We start from the raw sequence: 25,294 nt of genomic DNA, 5'->3' as shown, positions 1-25,294 counted from the left end.
ACCATTCTGAATACCAAAATAAATAATCATTTACCACTTTATTCTTATAAACTTTTATCTTCAGGTTAGTCTGCATTCTGAATCTTTAATCACCTGTAAGAAATATTTTTTCCTTTTTATTTTTCCTAATTGTTTATGTGAATCAGCTGTTCCAATTCTTTGTGCATTTTCCACCTGAATTTGAGGTTTCCTTTAAAATGTAATTGATCTGTTTATATCTCACAGATCTACTCTCAGTGCTGTCTGAGGCAAATATTTTCTCAGTCTCACGTGAAATCTTAGAGATGTATGTAGATGGACAGTCTGACTCATGGTTATCCTCGGCCATCCTGACCCCGCTGCAGTCATCCACAGTGCTCGTGTGGGCGTTTGTCCAAGACCTCCCAGCCTTGAACCCAACCCTGCAGGGACCGCTGTTGCTTTCTCTCCCAGAAGCTGGCTCCAGACTCAGGGCACCTGGGGCTGTTGACTTCTGACCAGGACCTCACAGTAGGCTGGCACTCCCCGAGTAGCCCACCTCACTCCCACACTTGATCACTGACTGCCTCTCAATCTCAGGCTCCTTTCTCCTTTGCCTTCTCCCCACCCCGCCATTTCGTTAGCCCCTCTTCCCCTTTTTACTTCGCTGTCACTCCACCTCGCCTGACATCCGTCATGGAAGCTACTCTCATCCCTAGTGTCCCCCATTCGCTCACCTTCCCCATCCAGCAGTGCTCCGGGAGGCCTGCTCAGCCTCGCTCTGTGGAGTCCCGCCCACTCCCTTCTCTTTTCAGGAGTTTGAGTTCAAATTCTTTCCTCTCTTCAACCTTTATTTCTTTACGGATTCCTCCTACTTACGATATAAGTCTCTCCCTTTAAAAATACTACTCCAGTTCTGTCCTGTGTCTTGCCTTCCCTTCACACAGCTTATCTGAAAAGCAACAACAGTCCCAATCACCTCCCATTTGCTCCTTGTGCCGCTGCACGTGGACTCCCAGCCCCTGCCCCACGATGGCTCTTGAAAGGGTAAATAGCAACCTGCCGGTTCACCAGATCTACTTAAGAGCCTTATTTTTATGTCCGTTTTTTATTTTGATCTTTTGGAAGTAGGAAACGTCTGCCTGAGGGAGAGTCTCTGAGGAGACTCTCTCGCCTGCTGGAGGCTTAAAGGAAATGAGGTTTCTTGGGTGTGTTGAATAACAAAGGATTGGGGTGCCTGGGTGGTGCAGTTGGTTAAGTGGCCAACTCTTGGTTTTGGCTCAGGGCATGATCTCAGGGATCTGGGATCCAGCCCCACCTTGGGCTCCGTGCTCAGCCTGCTGGAGATTCTCTCTCTCTCCCCCTTTATTCTTCCCCTGTGCTCATATTTGCACTCCTCTTTCTCTCTCTCAAGTAATCAATCAATCAATCAATCAATTAAAAAATCTTTTAAAAAAAGAACAAAGGATTCAGGCTTTCTCTTTCTCTGGAGGCTTCATCCCCCATTTTCAACTCCACAGATTTCCAGGCGTCCCCTGAGGAGGCATTAGTCTCTTGCTGTTTCAGGTGGTGCCCCTGTTCTTGGCTGTAACCTACCAACACATGCAGGCACTTCGTTTTTATCAACTCATTAGTGCTCACAAAGATCTTTTTTCCATGAAGAAATTTAGACACAAAGAGGTACCTTCCCAAGAAACACCCAGCTAGTAAATGGTGGAGCTTAGATTTGAACTAAGTGGTCTGGGAGAAGCCAGAAGTCCTTTGCTGAACACTTTTTTAGCCTTTATCTTACTTCCCGGATCTGTGTGACCCTTTGCAGGTTCCTTAAATACTGATGGTGAAGGGAATGAGAAATTCTTTGCTATCCTTTAAGGTCTTCTAGCTGGACTAAAAATTAAATTTGCTAAGATGAACAGGAGAAAAGGAAAAGTTTTATTACATGTGCAGAGAGGCCCAATAATGAAATTGAGAGCTAAAGAAATGACCAAAGCAGGCAGTTTTTTTTTTTTTTTAATGGTTTTTTATTATATTATGTTAGTCACCATACAGTACATCCCCGGTTTCCGATGTAAGGCTCGATGATTCATTAGTTGTGTATAACACCCAGTGCACCATGCAATACGTGCCCTCCTTACTACCCATCACCGGTCTATCCCATTCCCCCACCCCCCTCCCCTCTGAAGTCCTCAGTTTGTTTCTCATAGTCCATAGTCTCTCATGTTTCATTCCCCCTTCTGATTACCCCCCCCTTTCTTTATCCCTTTCTTCCCCTACTGATCATCCTAGTTCTTATGTTCCATAGATGAGAGAAATCATATGATAGTTGTCTTTCTCTGCTTGACTTATTTCACTTAGCATTATCTCCTCCAGTGCTGTCCATGTTGTAGCAAATGTTGAGAACTCGTTCTTTCTGATAGCTGAGTAATATTCCATCGTATATACGGACCACAACTTCTTAATCCAGTCATCTGTTGAAGGGCATCTCGGCTCCTTCCACGATTTAGCTATTGTGGACATTGCTGCTATGAACATTGGGGTGCATATGGCCCTTCTCTTCACTACGTCTGTATCTTTGGGGTAAATACCCAGTAGTGCAATGGCTGGATCATAGGGTAGCTCAATTTTTAACTTTTTAAGGGACCTCCACACTGTTTTCCAGAGTGGCTGTACCAACTTGCATTCCCACCAACAATGTAGGAGGGATCCCCTTTCTCCACATCCTCTCCAACAATTGTTGTTTCTTCAAAGCAGGCAGTTTTTTTTTATTTTTTAGACAAAGAGACAATACATCTATGAGGAACTGATAGGAAAAAGAAAACTTTGGAAGCTTCAGTTAGTAAGGAATTCTAAACAGAATTTGGGCTGGGGTAGTAAATTAGTAAAAAGTAACACGGGTTGTTTATATAGCCTTCTCGGCTCTAAATTTCCCGTCTGTTTAGCTCGTGGTACAGAGAGGACACCTTCCACAAGGGAGATTTATTTCCTGTCTTCAGGGGGACAGGAGCGGCTGAGTGTGCTTGCACAGGCTGTCTCTAGGTCACTTTTATACAAAATAATCAATATGCCAAAGCAGCACATGTTGGGGCAGCCTGCCCTTGGCCCCTGAAAGGGTTCCTAGGATTCCATGCCCCACCCTCCAGAGTCCAGCCTTTCTCTGTCTTCACTGAGATGTCCCACAGCCGCCTCAAATTCAGCATCCTGAAAGAACTCACCCTCCCACCAGACCAACACGCCTTCCCATGACCTCTCTCATCGTCATCCATTCAGTTATTCAGGTTGGATGTTAAAAAGTCCTTCTAGATTTTTCCTTTTCCAGGAGGTCCTCTAGATCTTTGTATTGCTAGATCCTCCTTGACCTTTGTATCTCTGGGTAAATATCACCTCCACAGAGAGGCCGTCCCTGACTAACATAGCTGTGTAATGTAGCTGTCAGTCACCTGCTATCACAGCACCTTACTTTAACTCTGCATGCCCTTATCACTTATTGATTGATTTGTTTATCGTCACTCCCTGTGATATAAACTCTGTGAGAACAGTGACCTTGTCTGTTCTGTTAGTCCCTGTATCCCAAGCATCGAGAGCTGTCTTGCATATCATCAAAATAATATTGATAAGAGCTGACATGTAGGGAGCATTGCCAATGTGCTTAAGCAAATAGTAACACAATATATAACACCCTCATATGGTAATCCCTACTTTCTTAATATACATAATGTATATTCTACATTGATTATATAATTTAACATTATACATATTATATATATCTGATATATAATATATGGCATGTACATATGTGTATGCATGTGTGTGTGTGTGTGTGTATCCTCACAGTAATAATATCTATGCTCCTATGATTTTGACAAGAATTACATGAGGCAGGAACTATTCTCATTAATTCTCACCCAATGTAGATGAGGATAGGTGTATTACTATCAGTAGTATCGTGCCTGGTTTGTCAGTGAGGAAAGTGAGGTACGTAGTGGTTAACTAATTGACCTAAGATCACAGAGCTAATAAGCAGCAGGGTCGGGCTTGGACCCAGGCGTCCAGCTCTAGAGCTGGAGATTCTGTCAGTGCTCGCTGAAGGATTGGGTATACCTCATCACTGGGGTGCTCCCCAAGTCCCTTCATCTCCTGCGTCCTTTCTGCCCCACAGCTGGAGGAGGGGCACCCAATGTCTCTTGCCTGGATTTTGCCATAGCTTCTTAGCTGATGTCCCAACCTCCAGGTTTGGTTTTTATTTATTATTTTATTTTATTTTTTTATTATTATTTTTTATTATGTTAGTCACCATACAGTACATTCCTGGTTTTTGATGTAAAGTTCGGTGATTCCTTAGTTGCGTATAACACCCAGTGCACCATGCAATACGTGCCCTCCTCACTACCCATCACCAGCCCATCCCATTCCCCCACCCCCTCCCCTCTGAAGCCCTCAGTTTGTATCTCAGAGTCCATAGTCTCTCATGCTTCATTCCCCCTTCTGATTACCCCCCCTTTCTTTATCCCTTTCTTCCCCTATCGATCTTCCTAGTTCTTATGGAGGAGATAATGCTAAGTGAAGTAAGTCAAGCAGAGAAAGACAATTATCATATGATTTCTCTCATCTATGGAACAGGTTTGGTTTTTAATTCTACTAGTGTTTAATCTAAAATGCAAATCAGAACTGTAGGCTCCCGATCTTGTAGACTAAAACCCAAACTCCTTTTCTTTACAATGAATTCTGCTTACATCTCTATCCTCATTTCCCACGTCTCCTTCTCATGCACATTTATTTCTCCTACGCCAAATGACCGTGGGATTGCTGAAGCACACGCTGCTGTTTGGCAGTTTCATGCCTTTGCATAGACTGTTTCCCTTGCCTTGCTTCATCCCACAAATTCTCAAGTTTTATTTCTACTTAGAAACTTTCTTAATGTTCTCCTCAGTCTCCTCCAGGCCCATGGGGTCTTTCTCTTCTCTCCTGTTTCATTTTGTGCAGACTTCCGTCATGGAAATACTATATTGAACTTGTCTAAGCCCCCCTCCCCCCCCGACACCTGAACTTTCCCCCCTCTTTGCTTGGGAACATTATTATTTTGAAGGAATTGGCTTCCCTCTGACCCTGGTACCTAACAGAAGGCCTGGTAAATAGTAGGCACTCTATAACTGTCTGCTGAGTGAATACTAACTTCCGAAAGGAATTTGAGGCAATCCACAGATAAGAGAGGACATAGTCCACTGTAATATAAAACTTCCAGAAACCAAGTGAAAAAAATCACGTTCTTGGAATGAGTTTTTTCCTGGAATTGGGCACGATTTATCTTTGAGTTCTTTTGGCTACCGAGATAAAAGGGGAAACTTGAACTCACAACCCTGAGATCAAGAGTTGCATGCTCTATGGGCTGAGCCAGCCAGGTGCCCCTTATAGTGTTTTTGAATGTAAACATTTGTAAGTTTTCCTTAATAAAAGCTCAAGATTTAGCACTGAATTACTGTTCCAAAGGCATTTTTCTGGGGACAACTTTAGTTCCTATATATTTTTTTCTGATACAACTTATTATAGGGATGGAGCTTTGAGAGCCTAGAGGTTTTGATAACTTACCCTACAACCATAGCACAGGCATCTCAGAGACCCACCTTTTAATGTAAGTTAGTTTAGGGGGAGAAGTTGAGGGCAAATTTCAGCTAGTTCTGAGTCAGCTATTTTACATTTAATTCTCTGCTGACTATAGCTCTCCCATGTTGTTGGTTAAAGAGGGTTCTCCCTCCATTAGAAACCAGGTGGTCCAGGCTTGGATGTTTTCTTATGAGAACCTAAGGACCTGACTTTTTGGGCTGCCTGGTTGGAAGGCCCTCTTGCCTCCATGGAGCAGTGAGCTGTAGCTGTCTGGGACAGGGCCAAAATAGCTCAGATACAACACCTTGGTTGAGCTCCAGAGCTCTAGATCCTAGAGTTCTGTGCCATCAAATATGGGAGGGATGACTCTCGTCCAAAAGAGTTAAGGGCAAGGTATTATAAAATAGTTGTTATTCACTGAAAAATACATTTAGTGGTATTTACTATGTGCAGGGCCCTGGGCTAGGTACTGGGGGTACTGTGTTAGCACTTGAGCAGGGCTCTTTGTCTAGTATGATTTTGTTCTTCACTGAGTTCACAATCTAGACAAAGTCACAAGGAACCATTCCATTTTTTTAAATGTTTTTTATTACATTATGTTAGTCACCATACAGTACATCCCTGGTTTCTGATGCAAGGTTCGATGATTCATTAGTTGTATATAACACCCAGTGCACCATGCAATACGTGCCCTTCTTACTACCCATCACCAGTCTATCCCATTCCCCCACCCCCTTCCTCTCTGAAGGAACCATTCCAATGATACTGTCAGGGCCCCTAGGTGCCCATAACCCCCCCAGGTAGCTGAGTTCATACACCTGTTGGATGAGGGGGTTAGTATTGTCCATTTAAACATCGAGGGACATCTGCCAAATGTTATAATTTAACATAATATAAGATTTAGCCTAGTTGATGCAATTTTCCCCCTTGATCCATTGTTAGGGAAAAAGATCAAGTAATTTTGATTTTTTTAATTAAGAAATTTTTCAAACACACAGAAAAGTACAGTAGTAGTCCAATGAATAACTTTATAATCATCGCCTTGATTTCATAGTTGTTTATATTTTGTCATATTTGCTTCAGCTGTTTTTGTTTTTTTGATGTGCATTTTAGAGTAAATTACAGTTATCATGACATTTACCCTCCAGACACTTGAATGTAGCTCCAATAATTCCTTCTGTAGTAGGCAGCCTCTGAGATGGCCCCGAGTGTTCCCTGCCTCCTGGTGTTCATCCTCTTGTGGAATCCCCTCCCTTTGAGTGTAAGCTGGACTTATTGATTTGTTTCCAACAAACAGAATATGGCAAAAGCAATGGGATATCCTTTCCAAGATGAGGTTATAAAAAGACTGTGGCTTCCATCTTGGGCATCCTCTCCTGCTCTTGCTCTCACTCGCCTGCTTTGATGGAAGCCAGCACTTTTATGAGCTGCTCTATAGAGAGGTCCATGTGGCAGGGAATGGATATCTTTGATCAAGAGCCAGCGAGCACCTGAGGCTTGTTGACAGCCATGTGAGTGAGTTTGGAAACACTCTGGCTGAGTCAAGCCTTGAGGTAATTGCAACCCTGGATAACTTCTTGATTAAATCCTGTGAGAGACCCTGAGCCAAAGGCACCCTGCTGCGGCTGCCAGGATTCTTGACCCATAGAAACTGTGACGTAATAAATGTTTGTTGTTTTAAGCTGCTAAATTTTGGGGGTAATTTGGTATTCGGCGATAATAAGCACACCTACAGAGCTCCGATCCTATTAATCCCGGTAGGAGACTCAGCTGCTGCGGAGCTGTGAAGAGTGAGGCCAGGTTGTCAGCAGAGGAAAGAGTGGTGGGTGGCAGGCATCGGATCTCAGTTGCCTCAAGTTATTTAAATGAAAGGTTTTACATCTTCTAGAAGTAGAATCTTATCTTTTTCTCTCTCAAGATACTATTATTATTGCCCATTCTGATTTTTAAAGGCTTATTTTCATCTTGGCTCTGAAGAAATTTGTATCTATGCCAAAGTAATAGAGCTTGGCACATGGGAGGTTTCTGTCTCTGGATTCAGTGATCTTTGAGAAAGCAGTCTGCTCTGAGGAGAGAGCTATGTGGCACATTTTAACCCATTTAATGGTCAGGAGACATGGACAAAAGCATTCAGTCTAGGAGTGGTAAGTCTCCTATAAAGTAGAATAAAGACTCAGTCCTGCGCTAAGCATCAACAGAATTCTGATGTGATGTTTAGCATAGTCATGGGTATGTCATTTGAGAATGTATAGGATTCCTCTGTTAGTTAGTTAGTTTGTTTATTTATAGAGGGGAAGTGGAGGGGCAAAGGGAAAGGGAGAGAGAGACCCTCAAGAAGGCTCCACACTCAGTGTGGAGCGCAGTGTGAGGCTCAATCTCACAACGCTGAGATCATGACCTGAGCTGAAATCAAGGGTCAGATGCTTAACTGAGCCACTCAGGCGCCCCAAGATTCCCATTCTGTAGTAACTTGATTTCACCCCAAGGGATCTGTGCTTATTGAGTGAATTTGAGTAAGATCTGTCACTGGGCAGGCCTTAAACAGTTCTGGTGGTTAAAGATCTTTACCCGTTTTTGGTGTTGCTCCGATGTTTGAAAATGATTGAGGATCCTGGGTTCCCAACTAACGTGAAACCTGAGATCCATAAAATGAACAAAAGTTCTTCAGGATTATGGAGTCTGCTTCCATGGCCCTGATGGCCAAACACAAAACCTCCCATGGGACTGTATTACTAGTCTGCTTTCTTAGAAGGATGAGTTCCTTACAGAAGGATTTGAACTTAAATTTCGACGTGACACTGAGTTCTGCCTGAGATGTTGTCTCATCAACCAAACCGGAATGTGGGAGCTACCAGATAGTCTTTATTGAATAAAGAGATAGGACAACTGGTTCCTTTGCCCAAATACAGGGCAGCCAAGACTGAAATGAAATTAAGGGGAAAGCCTCTCCTGGGATGTCATTTGAGTTGAGGGCTCTGTATTCTTTACCCTCAGAAGGTGTACTTTGGAAGGGGAGACTGGGGAGAACCATGTGACTTTTATACAGATTTCAGTCCAATGTGTAGTCAGACTCAGAAGCAACAGTATTGCAGCAACTTCAAGGAGAGAGAAATCAGGCCGATCATTGGTGAGTCAGTAACATTACGCCACTGTTAGAGATGTTAGTTGTAGTTCGTGCCGACTTCCAGGAGCTGCTGTTGATATTAAATTAGAATGTGAGTCTGAGCAGACATTTGCCTCCTCCTGAGGAATACTTTCCTAATCTAGATTTCCCATGTGTGGAGTTCGTCCACCACAGGTGCAAATGCTTCATCCCGTTTTCTAAAGTTATAGTATATGCCTCTGGGGGCTTTGGGTGTGTGGAGGTCAGAAGGTGCTCAGGCACATTAAGAGGACTGAAGTATAGAAGAGCAAGTGCAACTCCTTGTCGTGGGGAAGGGATGTACTTCCTGTCTCATCCTAGGGAATCTGAAGAGCTGGGACATCAGCAAAGAGGAAGAGGTGAGGTGATTGGTTTTGGTCAGTGGGGACAAGGTTAAGATAGTTCATGCAAGCTGAGAAAAATTCTTTCCGTGGGTTCTTTCAGAAAATCTTACAGAAAATTAATTGCAGGAGTATCTGGTTGCTTTCCAAAAATTAAGTCTGAGGAAGGATTAAATTTAGGTGCTTCTTCTGGTGTGTCTTCCAATGGTTAATAACCTCACATAAGATAGCAACCCCTTTCTCCCCCATAACTGAAAGAATCACGTACACAGTAATTTTTAGAATATGCTGGGAATAGGAACAAGAGCTCTGTAAAGGAAGTGGCCTGACAAAGAGCCTGATGAGGGGTGTAAGAGAGAACAGAAAGTAGATTTTATTTTTCCTTTTCCTTTTCCTAGCTTTGCTCTCTTGGAGATTCATACGCAGAAAAAGACTTTAACATGTGTTCTTTGAAGGTTGGCTGGTAAGATTCTGTGACTTGTGCTATCCTTGGGGAAAGTGCTGAAAAATCTTTGTTTCCCAATTTTCCTCAAATTCCCATTTAATTAAAGGTAAGAGAAGGAGACTAGAAACATGGGTGATGCCCTCTTTGACTTCACTGGAATTCTCTGCTTATAAGTCATATCAGTGCTCAAGTATAAGGAACCCCATAGTTGAAATACACAATTACTCTTTATTTCTTAGACTAATAGAAAAATGAGTACTTGAAAATTTGACTGTTTTCTTTAATTTCTCTCTTGAACTTACTTTTTCTAGCAAAGCCCTTTCTCTTCTGCCATGTACAGGAAATTTAGCGAAATGGCAGAAGCAGAGTTGACAGTGACCAGTGGAAAACAGGAACAAAATTAGTAAAGGAGGGAACAGATGTGAGTCAGAGGTTCATTTCTGCAGCTATTTCCAAAGCCCTGAAGTAAACTTTCTACCCACGATTCCATAGTGATATATGTGCACATGGTCAGCTTTTACTTAGAAGTATGTTAGGGGAGATTTTCTTTCCTAGGAGCAGGTAGAGTAAATATGGCCATAAATTCTTTGTGTGATCCCGCAGGAGGGAACCCGGATCAGTGATGGGAGTTCTAAGGAGTCATATTTTGTCTCCGTGTAAGGAACTGTTTAACCATAGACTAGTCTGTCCTGCTCAAGAAGTGATAGAGAGGTCTCTAGCAGGGTTGGGGCTGGAAAGTATGTGGAGGGAAGTGGGAGAAGGGATTTCTACCCTGGGAGAGATGTTGGACTGGTTCTGTCCATGGTCAGTACTTGTTCTGATTACTGGTGATGAGTAGAAGAGCATTTCTAATGTTAAAATAGCACTTCTGGTTTGCGGAGTACTCCCACATTATTCTATCTTCTAATACTTACAATAGCTTGCCATTTTAAGAAAGGACAGAGATCACACATAATTAAAGCTATTATCACCTAATTGACAATTTCTACTGTGATAGGTACCCGATGGACAGAAAAGTAAAACTGAGGGTTATTTGCCTTCAAAGAAGCTGAAAAACTACTTGAGGAGATAGCGCAGACACACAAATCAGACTATGAGATAGCACGTGTGAATAACCTAATGGTGCACCAGATTGGTGGTTCTCAAAGGGTGGTCTCTGGACCAGCAACATCAGCATTATCTGGGATCTATTAGAAATGCATTTTTTTTTTTAAGTAGTCTCCATGCCCAGCATGGAGCCCAGTGCAGGGCTTGAACTCATGACCCTGAGATCAAGACCTGAGTTGAGATCAAGAGTTGGATGCTTTACTGACTGAGTCACCCAGGCGCCCCATAGAAATGCACTCTTGAGTCCCACTCCATACCTGCTGAATCAGAAATTCCTGCAGGGATGTGGGGGCATCAATCAGTGTTTTTAAAAAGGCCTCCAGGTGATTATGATGCGTGCTTGAATTTAAGACCACTGATCTAGTCCAGACCAATACTTCCCAACTCTGGCATGACAAGAGTCACCTGGAACAGTGCTATTTGTTTTTAATTTTTTTTTCAAGTTTTTATTTAAATTTAGTTAGTTAACAAAGATGGTAAAGTTGCACCTCAAACAGTGCTATTTGAAATATGGCCCAAGAACTGCAGACTCTGCAGGTGAGTTTTACTGACCTGAAAGCTTGTTAAAACACAGATTTTCTAGTCCCACTCCCAGACATTGTAATTCAGTAGATGGGACCTGAGAATCTGTGATGCTGATGGGCTCAGACTGTTCTCTGAGCAGCCTTGCTCTAAGCGCTTGTGCCTTTGGGGTTTAGCAGAGGAGGTGGCAGTGAGAGGAACTTGTACACCAGGACTGACCGTGTATTGGTCGTTGCAGAGTGGAGGAAGGAGGACTTGATCTGAGCCTGATGGGAAGGTTTAGGTTGGGTAAGAGGACATATTATTTGAGGCCAGGGGGGATGGGATGAACACCCAGCATGTTTGACTAAAGTAGAGCATTCATGCCAGCTAGACCTTGGCTCGTCCTGCCTGGGATTGGGGAAAGTTAGCAGCTGTCAGCTCTCACGCATCCTCCCCAAGGAGAGGAGGCTGAGAGCCAGGCACAAGGCCAACATCCTAGGATCGGGAGTACTTTCTTAGTTGTGCTGTTACATGGTCCCACCCTCTAAGTGGGACTTTTAAGACCCATTATTGCTCTCTTCTTTTCTCCTCTTCCCTTGGTTCCCCTGCTCACCAAAACCTGGCTTGCTTCAACTAACTTTACAGTTTGTTCTCTCAGTTTGTCCTCAATCATCAGGCTTGGATTCTGACCATTCTTCTAAGACTCCATGTTGATTTAGTTCTCCCTGGACTGCTATGTGGCTTTGCTCTCCATATTCACCCTTTGCCATCCTCTCCCACCCATCACCTCAGTCAGTCCTTAATGGGGGTGAAGAAGCTGGCCGACATGCTCCATCTTCTTCCATGTACTCTCCTCTGTGTTGTGCCCTGGTGTCTCCTGGTCAGCCCTGTGTTGCTGTCCATGATAGGAGAAGCAGATAGCGTGGCAAGAGCCGGATCAGGCTTGGAGATCAGGATAAGCAGCCTTGGATTAATGTGGTCAGTTAAGATTTTGATCAGTGATCTTGTAAAATCCAATCACAGTTCAAGTCTGAGGGCTCTGGAATGTTTTTGTTATTCTTGACTTAGCACTCCCCACTCAATTTGTGGTCCTCCTTGGGTGTCCCAGTGGTTACTGCATCTGTATCATGACTTTTGCCATGGACAAGAGCTGCCCAAACCACCCAAGAGAGGTAGGATCAGATTCTAGAAACACCCAGGACCAGCTAGTATTCCCTAGCTTTCCGTGAAGCCAACTCTTACTGCCCCTGCCGTGGGCTCTTCTTCTCCCCTGGCTGTTTGGTCACTGTCCTTGCATTTCCTCACTGGTCTCTGCTCCCTAATGGCCACTTGAAGATTCAGACATGGAGTTCTGTGAAATCAGCCTGGGCCCCTGAAGCCCGCCTGCCTTCATTGGCTGGATGTACTTCACACTCTCCTGTGCTGTGGGCTTGCCCTCATGGTCAGGAGGGCTCCGCACCCTCACGGAGCTGTTGTGGCTACTTGGACACTGGTCTCTGGTGGAGCATCCCTCAGGGAGTCTGCTCTCCCTCCCCTCCTGGGGTTTCTGGTATTTGCAACCTTCATTTGCCCTCACCAGTGGTTCTGGTCCCCACTCCCAACCTGGAGGCTGGCAGGGAGTCATGGGTGCTCAGGTATCTTGTAGCTGCTTCTGTCCCTCCCTATAGAAGCCAGAGGGGATAGTTTACCTACTGAAAATGAAGCTTGATTTGCCTTGTCCCCCAAGCCTTTTCCTTCAGTGCCCTTCAAAAGTGCCCTTAGTGTTTTGCTTTTGCAACGTCTGGCTGCAAGATCTGGAACTACTTGGTGAAAGCTGGGAGTGCTGCAGTCTTGAGACCTTAGCCTGGCCTCTTTGTCTCTAAGCAGAGTCAAATCTTAATTCAATTTCCCTCTTAAAATTACTTCCTGCCAATGCCCAAAAGGCCAAAGCTAGAACAATTTGAGCGATAAAATATATAATGAAAGTATTGGATTATAAGCCATAGAGTAAAATCAGTATTGATGAATACATACTTGCATAAATAAATAATTGAATACATGAGTAAATGGGGGATGTAGGGAATAGTAGAATTCTAATCAATACATGTAGAAGGAAAATAGAAAATCCTGATGAGGCAAACATCTTAGTAATAATTGTCTCAGAAAACATCCACCAGTGGGTGCTGAAATCAGTGGGCCAGAGTTTGCAGAGAAACACGATATGCATACAGTTTCAAAAGATCTGTTAGTTGCAAAGGAAAAGTAGTGCCATTACGGTGAAGAAACCTCACGGGCACCACCTTTACCACATATTCAAGGTTAACATCCCCAGCGATAAGACACATGGACATTAGGGACCCTCTGATAGGATGCCCCGAGAAGGTGTATTAGTCAGGTTTCCTTAGAGAAACAGACCAATAAGATCTATGTAAATACATACATATATATTCGGGATGTATATATTTAGTATGAAAATGTAATATAAGGAATTGGCTCCTGCAGTTATAGAGGCTGGCATGTCCCAAGATCTGCAGGGTGAGTGCGCAGGCTGGAGACCCGGGAGAGCTGACGGTGTGGTTCAGTCCAATGGTCAGCAGGCTCAATACCCAGAAAGAGCTGATGTTTCACGTTGAGAGTCCAAAGACCAGAAAAAGCCCACATTCCCCTTTGAAGGCAGAAGGAATTCTCCCTTACTCTGGGGAGAGTCAGCCCCCCCACTTTTTTTTAAATTAAGGCCTTCAACAAATTGGATGAGGCCCACCCACATTAGAGAGGGTAATCTGTGATGCACAGTCTGCCACTGAAATGTAACCTCATCCAAAACACCCTCACAAAAACACCTGGAGTTATGTTTGGCCAAATAACTTAGCACTCCGGGGCCCAGTCACATGGACGCATAAAAAACCTTAGGCAAACTCAAATTAATGAACGCCCTAGAAAATAACTGACCAGTATTTAAAAGTGTCAGGGTTATGCAAGCCAAGGGAAGACAGAGGAATTTACAGATTGGAGGAGAGAATAAGGATACGTGACACCTACAAGCAATGTGGGATCCTACATTGGATCCTGCAACACAAAAGGGCATTAGTTGAAAAATGAATAAAATGTGAATGGAGTCTATAGTGCAGTTAATAGTATTGTATTCATGCTAATTTCTTAGTTTGCTACATGGACTGTGGTTGTATAAAATGTTGATATTGGGAGAAGCCGGTTGAGGGGTATACAGGAGCTCTGCTATTTTTGCAACTTTTCTGTAAGTCTAAAATCATTTCAAATAAAAAGTTTTTAAAAATCTTCCTGCCATTTGGTACTTGAGGACTTTTTGATAAGAGTATATTTTGATATTCTTTAAATTTATAACTGGTGTGTGTGTGTGTGTATACGCTTGTGATTTTGTATCTACCATTCAACATTTTCCACAAATACTAAGTTCCATCAGTTTTTTTTTTTTGGAAGCACCTTTAAGAAGCCCTAGACTTCTTTTTTTTCTTTTTTTCTAAATTCCATATTTCTTCCTCTCTAAAGCATTGTTTTTGGTAAATGATCACAGCTCAACCCTCCAGGGGGTGTTTATCTCTGAGATGATGAACTGCTCTATTACAGAGTAAGGAGCCCGAGGCCAGAGTGCTGAAGACCTGGGAGCCAGCCTTCTTAGTCGGGTTCTATTACTAACTAAATCCAGGAGCTTTCAGTGTTAATGTTCTGATACCAAATAAGAAATTCAGGCTGAATAGTCTATGCACTAGTTGATGTATGGATTCAAATAATTATATATGTACTTTTTAAAGATTTTATACATTTATTTGTCAGAGAGAGAGCACAAGCAGGGGGAGGGGCAGAGGGAGAAGCAGGCTCCCCTTTGAGCAAGGAGCCCAATGCAGGGGTCCATCCCAGGACCCTGGGATCATGACCTGAGCCAAAGGCAGATGCTTAATGGACTGAGCCACCCAGGCACCTCAGAAAGAGAGAATCTTGAGCAGACTCTGCACTCAGCACAGCGCTGGAGATGGGGCTCGATCTCACGACCTTGAGACCATGATCTGAGCTGAAACCAGGAGTCGTATGCTTAACCGACTGAGCCACATAGGCACCCTAAGAAAATAACTGACCCTCTTGAGAAGAAATGATTTACCCAGGTTTGCTTTGTTATTTTTGTCCAGGTATGGCCAACTTGCTTGTCCTCACCAGAGTAGACAGTTTGGTTAGGTTCAGCATATTGTAGGGTATTCCTTGGTCCCTGTGGAATATAGAGTAGAAATGATTTTTTAAAAGATAATCTCCAGCTCCATTTTTGTTGTTGTTGTTGTTTTCAACTTATTTTTAAAATTGAAATATAATTGACATAAAATATTATGTAAGTGTAAGGTCTACAAAATGTTGATTTGATACATATCCATAGGCTCATATTGTGCTCTGTTGGTCTGTTAACTGGCATTCCCAACTCCAGCCATTTCTCCTTTAGCTTGTTTATATGCAGTCATCAGATAGTTAATTTTGTCAGCTTGCCATTTGAAAACAGTGAAATGGGTAGATATTTGTGGAATACAGCATTTAGAACCATGCCTGGTATGTATGTAGTAAACATTGCATTAGAATTTGTTTAATAAAAATAAGAAATTATTCTTACTTTCGAAGAACTTACCATTTCATTGAAAGATAAAATGCACAAACAAACAGAAACCAACCAGCACATAGCACAGTATGGAAGAAATGCACTCGAGACTGGGCGAGAAGAGGCAAGACCTCTCTGCCGTGTACTCTCCTCGAGTCACCTCACTTATTCACCAGCAATAACCAGCAACCAGCAATTCCTAAACAACCAGCAGTTCTTCTCATTTTATGGTTCAAGAAATCGCGGTTAGTAGGCATAAAAGGCCTTACAGTCCTACAAGGTCCTATGTGTAACGGCAACATTTGAGCACAAGGCCTTTGAACTGAAGAGTCCCATTACCACCAGATAGACAGAGAAAGCTTTAGAAGGAGGCTCGTGCTGGACCTCGAAGGATGGATAGAATTTACCAGGTGGAGAGTAGTGGGGAGCACATACAGGTTGTGGGGGGCAGGGAAAGGGATGGGCACAGCCTGGGCAAAGATGTGACCTTGGGAAGCATGAAGTATGCAGGGGAATGGGAAGTGTTCCCCAAGTTTGCTAGAGTAAGGGAGGAGCGGCAGAGAAAGCCAGAACATGGGTCGGAGGTAGAGCATAATGAGCCTTGAATTCCGAGTTTGGACTTTTTTTCATAACCCATTTCATAGCCCATTGACGGTATTGGTGAAGGGGAGTGACATGGTGAGAGGAGTACTGTAGTGATTTAAGTCGGGTGGGCTATGGAACGGGCTGGAGAAACGGAGGGGCTGCTATTATGGAAGCCAATGCTTGAGGTACCGACACATGGTGCCAAGTGCTTCATGTGCATGATGCCATTCATCCTCGCGATAGCCCTGAGAAATGAGCACTGTTACTATCATCCCCATTTTTCAGATGGGCAAACTGAGGCTCTGAGAGGTTAAGTACTGACCAGGCTCCCACAGTGAATAATGCTGTCGCCAGGACGTGAACGAGGTGGATCCAGTTCACCTGTGTTGCCTCTGTTTGCTGCAGCGCCTGACAGTGGCTCGGGAGATGACTTGGGACAATTTTAATAGGTCAGATAGGACGGTCCAGGTGATGAGGACTGAAGTAGTTCAGTAGTGATGGGAAAGGAGAGATGGGAGCAGCAGTGTGACACGTCGTTGCGCGAGAGCCCGATCGCAGGGCTGGGCCTGTAATTTCGTAGTTTCTCTTGCTATAGTGCTTCCTGTGGAAGCTGGTGCTCAGTGGTGAGAATATCGCCAAGACCATGGTGCAGCATGGAAAACCTTGCCACGTAGCTTAGGCTTCTTGAGTTTTTCCTGAGGTGGTGTATTAATTTAATAAAATAAGTGCTGAGGTTAGTGTGCTTGGTGTGGGTTATTTTTGAGACGGGTTAAGCAAATTTCCAGGTGTTCTCAGCATCTCAAGTTTTAATTACTTTAATTCGAGACAAGGAGGTGCCCCCAGAAGTCTGTGGGTGATCAGATCTCCTTTTGCCCCGTGAACCCTCCCTTACCTGCTTTTCTTGATATGTTCCCAGTTTCTCCCCTGTTTTGCTATTGTATGGGTTGATCCATCACAAATTAATTTGTTTTACTTTTGTTTTTCTTTTTTTTTTTTTTAAGAAAAAGGGGGTGCATGCATTTTAAATTTGCAAAGCTTTTGACACACAATTAAATGAACCTATAATTTGAGTGTGCTGAATGCCATGGTGACCACATGGGGCAGTGCAGGCCAGCCCAATGACCTCTCTGCTCTGTCTGCTGCAGGTGATAAGAAGTACATCATGGGGCCCAAGCTTTCTACTCTCGACGCCACTGTCTTTGGACACTTGGCACAGGCAATGTGGACCTTACCTGGGACAAGACCAGAGCGGCTGATCAAAGGCAAGCCCTACAAACCTCTTTAAGCCTTAGGAGTTACTGTGGGGTGAAGGGTAGGGATAACACAATGGAGAATTCTAGGCCAATGCCTGTGAACTTGAGTGTGCTTTATGGAGACACCAGGCTGTGGTGGCCAGGGCTGGGGTCAGTTTATTATGCTCTGGATGTGTGGGGGTTGAGGAGAGACCAGGCTTCTCACATGCGCTCTTGCCTAGACTATGTTCTCAACAAAGTTGACACAAATTGTACTGTGTACTACACCAGCTCCTTACATAGTGGACTAATACTTGTTGATACAAGGCTTGAATTCCCCCTAATGCCCTTGTTTTGCTGGTCTTCCTTAATTTCCTTGGGATGTTGGTGCCACACCTCACCACTTTCTGATCTAGTGCGGCAGCAAACAGGGTGGGCTGGGGCTGATGGCCTCACTGCCCATCTTGATGCTGTTTTTGAGTCTGAACTGGTCTCACATATTTCACATGTGGGTATAAGTACCTATGTTTCTACATCATTTGAGTTCAAAACATTCTTTTCTCCTTTCCAGTGGGTATCTGTAGATCATACACTGAGAGTAGTAGAGCTAGTAAGTTCAAGATTGTGAAAAGTGGGGGAAGTGTCAACAAATGTTTTATAAGTCTGATACTATGTACAATGTTAGTATTGTTACTATTAGTAGTAGTAATTGTTGTATATTTTGGCCAAAGAAACACAATCTTGTGTCTTTGTAGTACGGTCTTGGCTGTAAGGCCTGTCAGAATTACATTATGGACTGGAGGGGTTGAAGTGGGGATGAATGGGACCAGACCTAGGGGATGAATGACTATATGTGTGGGGTGGAGGTAGGGGTGGTAAGCCAAGAGTAAAAGTCATGTTGGCAAGGGGGCGGGGAAGGTAAGCTCAACGTGAGTTGATGTCAAGAGACCAGATCTTGGTGTATGCATGTGTTGGGGGGCAGACTGAAGGGGTGGGATGTACAGGGAAGCTGGCCTCTGGGAGAGGCTTCCCCTGTGTTGGTGAATGGGAACTGTTTAGAGTCATCGCCAATTTTTTTTTTAAAGATTTTATTTATTTGAGAGAAAGAGAGCAGAGAGAGTGCAGAAGTGAGGGCATGGGGGCAGAGGGAGAGGGAGAAGTAGACTCCCCACTAAGCAGGGAACCTGATGCAAAGCTTGATCCCAGGACCCTGGGATCACGACCTGAGCTGAAGGCAGACATTTAACCAAGGTGCCCCGAGTCATCTCCAATTTGAGGAAGTACCTAAGCAAGTGCCCGGGGCCTGGGGATATTGGGATCAAAGTCTAAGATTTGGGTTTGGGAAGGGGAGTGACAGAGTTGACCAAGGTATTTAAGCCCCAACTGAGAAGGCTGGGGGTGTAGATGAGATCACCAGTGAACAGCATATAGAATGTTTTTAATGTTGATGGATGGATGGTTGGAACCAAGTAAGGCAGAATCATACAGGAAACTGAGGCAGGTGAACACTGATGTGTGGTGGTCACAGGTGGGTGGATAGGAAGGTTGGTGAAGGCTGTATTACTGTGTGTGTATGTATGTGTATTCATGTGCATGCCCAGAGGCTCAGACCATGCTAAGGACAGGAGGAATCATTCTCTGGATCTCCTGTTGGTGGGGATGGGGCTTCAGACACGTTACCAAACTTCATTGGAATGGATCAGGCATTGTCTGAAGGTCTTCCAGAACTTCAGCTGAGTGAGGCTAGGGACAGTATGGACTGATATTTAATTTCCTATATGATCAGCATAGAGATGTTCCTTGTCTTGCAATGTGTTGGAAATTACCTAAATTGTTCTTATTGGTGATGTTTGTAGCATTTAAAATTAATAGTTTCCCTTCATTTTAATCATCTAAAATGTATTGGTTCCCTTTAGTTCATTTTGAAGTGTGTTTTATATCTACACTCTATTCCTGTTACTTCCTACTCCCTCCCTCCCTTTCCCTAGCACACCACTCTTACACACCTATGAGCACACACACTGCCACATCTTCTCACTTACTTCTATACACACAAACCCCATACACACTCATTTGTACACACTTATATTTGTACCCAAGCATGTGTGTGTGCGTGCACACAAACACACACACGCACACACACACAGCTGATGTCATCTGTTATTCGTCAGAAGCATTTAGGTGTCCATTATGAGTAGAACTATCAAGTTCTATAGAATCCCTTCTTGCAGGAATGAGGCATCTTTTGTTAAATTATTTATGACTTGGCCCTTTTCACTTTTACTTCCTGGAAGGACTCAAGACATTTAGTGTTCTTTTTAAAGAAATGGGTCAGCCTTTTTGGAGGATTGATTTTGAGTCCCACACATTTGGGGGAATCTGACACCATCGTCTGCGAGGGACTTTGGCACACAGTTGCATGTACTTTGGTTCTTAAACAAGTTAGCAGCTTCCAGCTCTCCCTGGGGACTGGTGTAGCATGATTCATTAGAGTCCACAGAGGGTCTCTAATCTCATCTTGGTCATTGGTTCCATGCCCTTCCAAACCTTCTGGTTGTAGCTGCTAATAGACAGGCAGACTACTCCTTTGGTCTCTACTTCTTTCTCTGCCTTTGCTCTTTCTGTGGTAGAGTCTTTCCCAAGAAGTAACAAGAGGAAGGAGACGCAGAAAAACAAAGCACCTGTATGCTTTAGAACTGGCTCAAATCCAGGAGCGGGAATGCTTGGATCAGGCAGTTTTCTGCCTTAGCTTTGGAACAGCCAGAGCACTGTCGGCCTTGCCACACGTGTGAGTGTGTGAGTGTATATGTATATAATATTAGCTTTTGGTCCTAGATAGTAGGTACGATATCTAGCTACATAGTATACTGGAGCCATCTGAGCTAGTGAGAAATTTTCCTTAATTTAGGTAAGATGACAGACTTCGAATATTCAGCAATTCTTAAAATATACTTAGGTGTTTGTGTATTATAGATGTAGATATATGAAATATTATTCCTTGCTGGAGAGAATTTAGAAAAGATAGAAAAATTAAAAAATATACTTGTGCCCCCTGTCACCCACAGAGAACTACTGTTAATATTGTGGTTTGTGTTCTCATCTTTCATCAAGTACATGTATGTGTGTATTTTCAAAAATTGGGATCAAGATGTTGATACAGTTATAAACGTATAGTTTTCATTAACTATGTGTCATGGCCGTTTCCCTTGTCATTAAATATGCCTTAAAACAACATATTTAGCAGTTGGGTCATATCCTATCCTATGGCTACATTGTAATTGATATGATTAATCTTCTTTTTCTGGACTTGTGGCTTGTTTCACATAATTTTTTAAACTACTGTTCTGTAGTGAATATTGTATAAATATATATTCTTGCTTATCTCTGGTTATTTCCTTAAGCCAAATTTCTAGTTGGGGAATTTCTATCTCAAAAGGTCTAAGCTCTTGGTCTGTATGGCTAAGTTGCTTTCTAGAAAGACTTGTAGCAGTGCGTATGCTTATGAGCAGTGTCTGAAAGCCCCTCAAATTTTATTCCTCAATTAGGATTGAATATTTATTTTGAAATTTTTGCCATTTTTACAGTTAAAAAAAAATCTCAGTGTTACTATCAGCAAGTTCGTCATGTAGAGTCTCATTTGACATTTTGTTGAGAGTGTCCTTCTTGGAGAATTGCGTGTGGATCCGGGCACTCTTTGAAACAGGCGCAGGGAACGGCAGAGGCCAGAAAAGTGGAACAGAAGTGCTAGGAGGGCAGGCGTTGTGCAGCGGGTCCCCCCTCCTGGTAGTGCCACGGCAGAGCCACACAACCTGATGCTCTTTTTCGGAAGCTGTGAGAACCACACCTTCTGTGTGCTTCTGAAAAACTTTATTCCAACAGTTATTTATTTCTCTTGGATGTCTTTTTTGCTTATTATCTGATTGTTTGAGAAGTGTAAAAAATGCTGGATATCTTTGAGAAACCGTTGAGTCTATCCCCGCCCCCACACTTACTGTTCTCCATCTGGAATGTTTGGGAAGAGGTGGCTGTGGGTCATTCGGGGCTCGGGGAGGGGCTGGCTCAGGTGACTCTGGTGGGTATTTGTATTTTGGGATCTGTGAGTGAGTACCCTATAGCTTCAAGGAGATGAAGGGAAGGTGGTGTCCTCATCACACCATTCAAGTTTGTTTCTACCTTCTCTGAAGAGGACATGCTCCATGCCCTCCCTGCCGTGTGGCAGAATGCTGAAGAGAGCAAGCATGGGCTCTCTGTGGGGTTAGCACCTCACACAGGCCTGCAGCAGGGAGGTGCCGAAGAACTGCCTGTAGATGATGAGGGTGTGTGGGTGCCGACCCCACGTTTTCCAAAACCTGGCTGGTTCATGACCGAGGGCTGGGCAGGTGGTCTGGGCCATGCTGGCGAGCTCCCTCCTTGCTTCTCCCTCACTCTCATTCCTTCTGCACGATTGGCAGCTGGGAGAAACAGACTCCTGGGTTCTGGGGCTGGTTGACAACGTTTTCAGTGTCACATTGTACAAGATGTTTTTGAATATTAGAGAAATTGCAGTGATACAGGAAAATGAAGTGAGTCACTTTTTCTTTCAAAGAGCAGTGGAGGATATTTCCATTTGGAGAAACTCTAAGAGAAAAGCTCTTTATTCTTTTTGGGGGTGACCTCTGGGTCGAGGACCATTTGGCTTTCTGATAAACAGCCTCTCAAGCTGTCTGAGCATATCACTAATCACTCATTAGTATTTCACTAATGTACTTTATTGGAACTTTAAATTTAAAAATACATGATTATCATAATAAGTTGAATTATATAGGAATATTTTAAAAGACTTATGACTTCCCCCTCATCCATGTCTGATATTGCCCCCATGGAATAACCAATATTAAGAATTTGGAATGACTCTTTCTATGCCTTTCTTTCTTGTGCAAATTTACATACGTGTATATAGTAGTTTTGGTTTGTTTTTACTATTTTTAAACTAAACAATAGAATTGCATTATACACATTACTTTATAACTTGCTTTTTTCACTTAATAGAATATCATGCCTTTGTAACAGCTGCAAAATATATAGAATTGATATACCATAATTTATTCAATAATCCCTATTGATGGACATTCAGGCCATTTTCATCTTTCTTTTATTTTTTACTGACACAATGCTATTGACATCCATATACATATATCTTTACATACTGGTGCTTTTATTTTAGTAGAATAGAGAAATAAAAGTGGAGTTCTAGGCCACAGATATGTACATTTAAAATTTCAACAGATGATATTGGATTGCTTTCCAAAAATGTTATAGCAATTTATAATTCCACCAGACATGTAGTTATAATGCCTGACCCTCCACATTGGATGTTATCAGATTTTAATTTTTACCAGTTTGATATATGAAATTGTTATCTGATTATTGTGTATACTTTGAAAAAAAATGCTGTTTTTCTATTATTTCACAAAGTTCACACATTCAACATAGGCATTTATGTTAACACAGGCATATCACACACACACACACACACACACACACACACACACACACACATGCACACACACACAGAGCCTGTTTCTACTGTCAACTTATTTCTATTCTTTTGGCAGGTAGTGTGCCGAGTGGGTCAGCTGATGGAGAATCTGGGCACAGAAGGGATTGGCAAAGCCAGACAGGGGTAGAACTCAACCATAAAATTTCATTCTTCATTCCACCATTTTTATCAGTGGCAGGATATGAGGATGGGTATGTGGGCTCCCAGATTTTGCTTATCAAAAGCAGTCCCTTTCTGGACTACATGATAGAATGATCACTTCTTCCTGACAGCTCATTATCTTTGAAGGGCAGCACCTGTCCCCTCACAATTCTTGAGACCCCAGAAAGAAAATCTTCTGTGACAGGGAGTATGCAGCTATTAATTACCAAGCCAGGCTGTCAGCTCATCAGTAGAGAGAGAGAGAGAGAGAGAATGGATTCGTGGTGGAGGGCATGGAGTCTGGAGACTGTGGGTGTTTGAATCCTGGCTCTGCCACTTTCTAGCTATGTGACCTTAGGCAAGTTAATTAACCTCTCTGTTGCTTCAGTGTTCCCGTGACAGATGGGGATAATAATAGTTCCTGTCTCATAGGATTGTTGCAAGGACTAATTCAACAGATGAATAAAGCACTTCAAACAGTGCCTGGTACACAGTAAGGATTATATGCATGTTTGCTATTATTATTATTATTATTATTATTATTATCAATTTCTATTGCACACTGAAGGGGTATTCATGTCACACAGGATGAAGGCAGGGCAGCTCTTCTGCAAGAAAAGCAAAGAAACAGGCAGTAGAAAAAACAGCCACAGAAGCAGTTAGAACCATATATGGTGTAGATCCTGTGAATACTGTGAATAGATTCTGACTTTATCTAGCTGCTCGCTAACCAGCTCACAGTGAATGGTCTTGATTGAGGCAAACACAGCTGCCTCAGACCCTGCTGTGAAGTGACCATAATCCATCTTCGATCACCCCCTTCCATATTCCCTCTCCCCACACACCTTGGGGCTGCCTCACAGCTTTGTCCAAGTCTTGGTTTCCTGGGACCAGCAGCAATACCTGGTGAGGTGTTTGCTGACTGCTTCCTTGAGGGAGAATCTAAGTGAAGGTTTAGTCTGCATCTTTTCAAGGAGCACTGATGTTGGCGCCTTGGCTTCTGGCTCTCAGGCATGCATGTAAAATCCTTGAGTGGGGGGCCATCAGGATGGACTCTTAGTATGAGTGGAACTGTTGTGATCTGAGGCAACCGAAAATGGTCACCTGGAACCAATATTAGGCCACCGGTTTGTGGGATCCATGGAGTAGGGGATTTGCTTCTTTATGTTTTATAGGGAATGTGCTTATTGAAGCAGAGCAGCAGTCAAGTTTTGAAAAATTTTCATGGCAAAATGTATATAATAATGTTATGCAAAGTAACAGGAAGTAGCAATAATGACCATAAATAAATAGAAAATATGCTGAAATAAATTGCACCAAAATGTTAATTGTGATGACCTTGGGTTGATGAGATTTATAGGTGCCTTTTGTTTTCTTCCTTATCTATTTATGCCATTTTTATATACAGACTTCTAATTTTCCAAAATGAGAATGTATTATCTCCTTTGATAGAAAATAAAACAAGAGTAGTTAAAGACTATGATCAATAGACCCATTAATATAGAAACAACCTATATGGCCATAAAAGGGGGTGTGGTAAAAACAAGATGAAACTATGGTACATCTGAATAATGAACTATTGTGCAGTTATCAAGGTGCTGGTGTGAAACTGGACATTTATTATAGGTTGTTAAGTGGGAAAAAGTAGCATAAGAAACAGAATATATAGTAAATGCTAAATAGCAAGTGTAAATATATGGAAATGTACATACGAGTATATACATTTCTGGACAACATAAAAATGTTATTACAGTGGATGTGATTATTGGTAATTCTTTTATTTTTTGCATATGTATTATTTTCTAATTTTCTGCCATAAGACATGGATTACCTCTGTAATAAGTAGATGTTTATATAACTTTTAAAAAACAAACATCCAAAGAATATTCTTAGGGCAATGAAATCCTGTAAGGGATAGTGACAAATTATGTATTTGTAAGCAATGTTGCCATCTGGTGGATCAAAAGCAAAAACTCAAGCTCTTCATTTTTCACTGGGAATTAGGAAATAAATGTCAAATTCTGTGTCATGTTTCAGACGAATGCCTGGACAATTTTAGCAACTTAACAAAAGTGTTCCTTTGATTCACATGAAAAAGAAATAACCCAGTG

General features: G+C 42.7%; 1 protein-coding gene across 4 annotated transcripts in view; it reads left to right on the top strand.

The window, feature by feature from the left end:
* The window catches only part of FAXC (failed axon connections homolog, metaxin like GST domain containing), an 88,364-nt gene that overhangs the window by 53,892 nt on the left and 9,178 nt on the right, over positions 1-25,294 (top strand). For all 4 annotated transcript variants that reach the window (XM_087865334.1, XM_087865335.1, XM_045807016.2 and 1 more), the window contains one exon: positions 17,417-17,533. In XM_087865334.1, coding sequence (XP_087721460.1) covers positions 17,417-17,533 — 117 coding nt within the window. The remainder of the gene's footprint in view (positions 1-17,416; positions 17,534-25,294) is intronic.

This window comes from Ursus americanus, chromosome 11 (genome assembly GCF_024610735.1).
Source record: "Ursus americanus isolate L20-20 chromosome 11, mUrsAme1.1.p, whole genome shotgun sequence".
Classification (NCBI taxonomy): domain Eukaryota; kingdom Metazoa; phylum Chordata; class Mammalia; order Carnivora; family Ursidae; genus Ursus; species Ursus americanus.
Note: the sequence above shows the minus strand (reverse complement) of the source record. Positions and strands in the feature narration are given on the sequence as shown.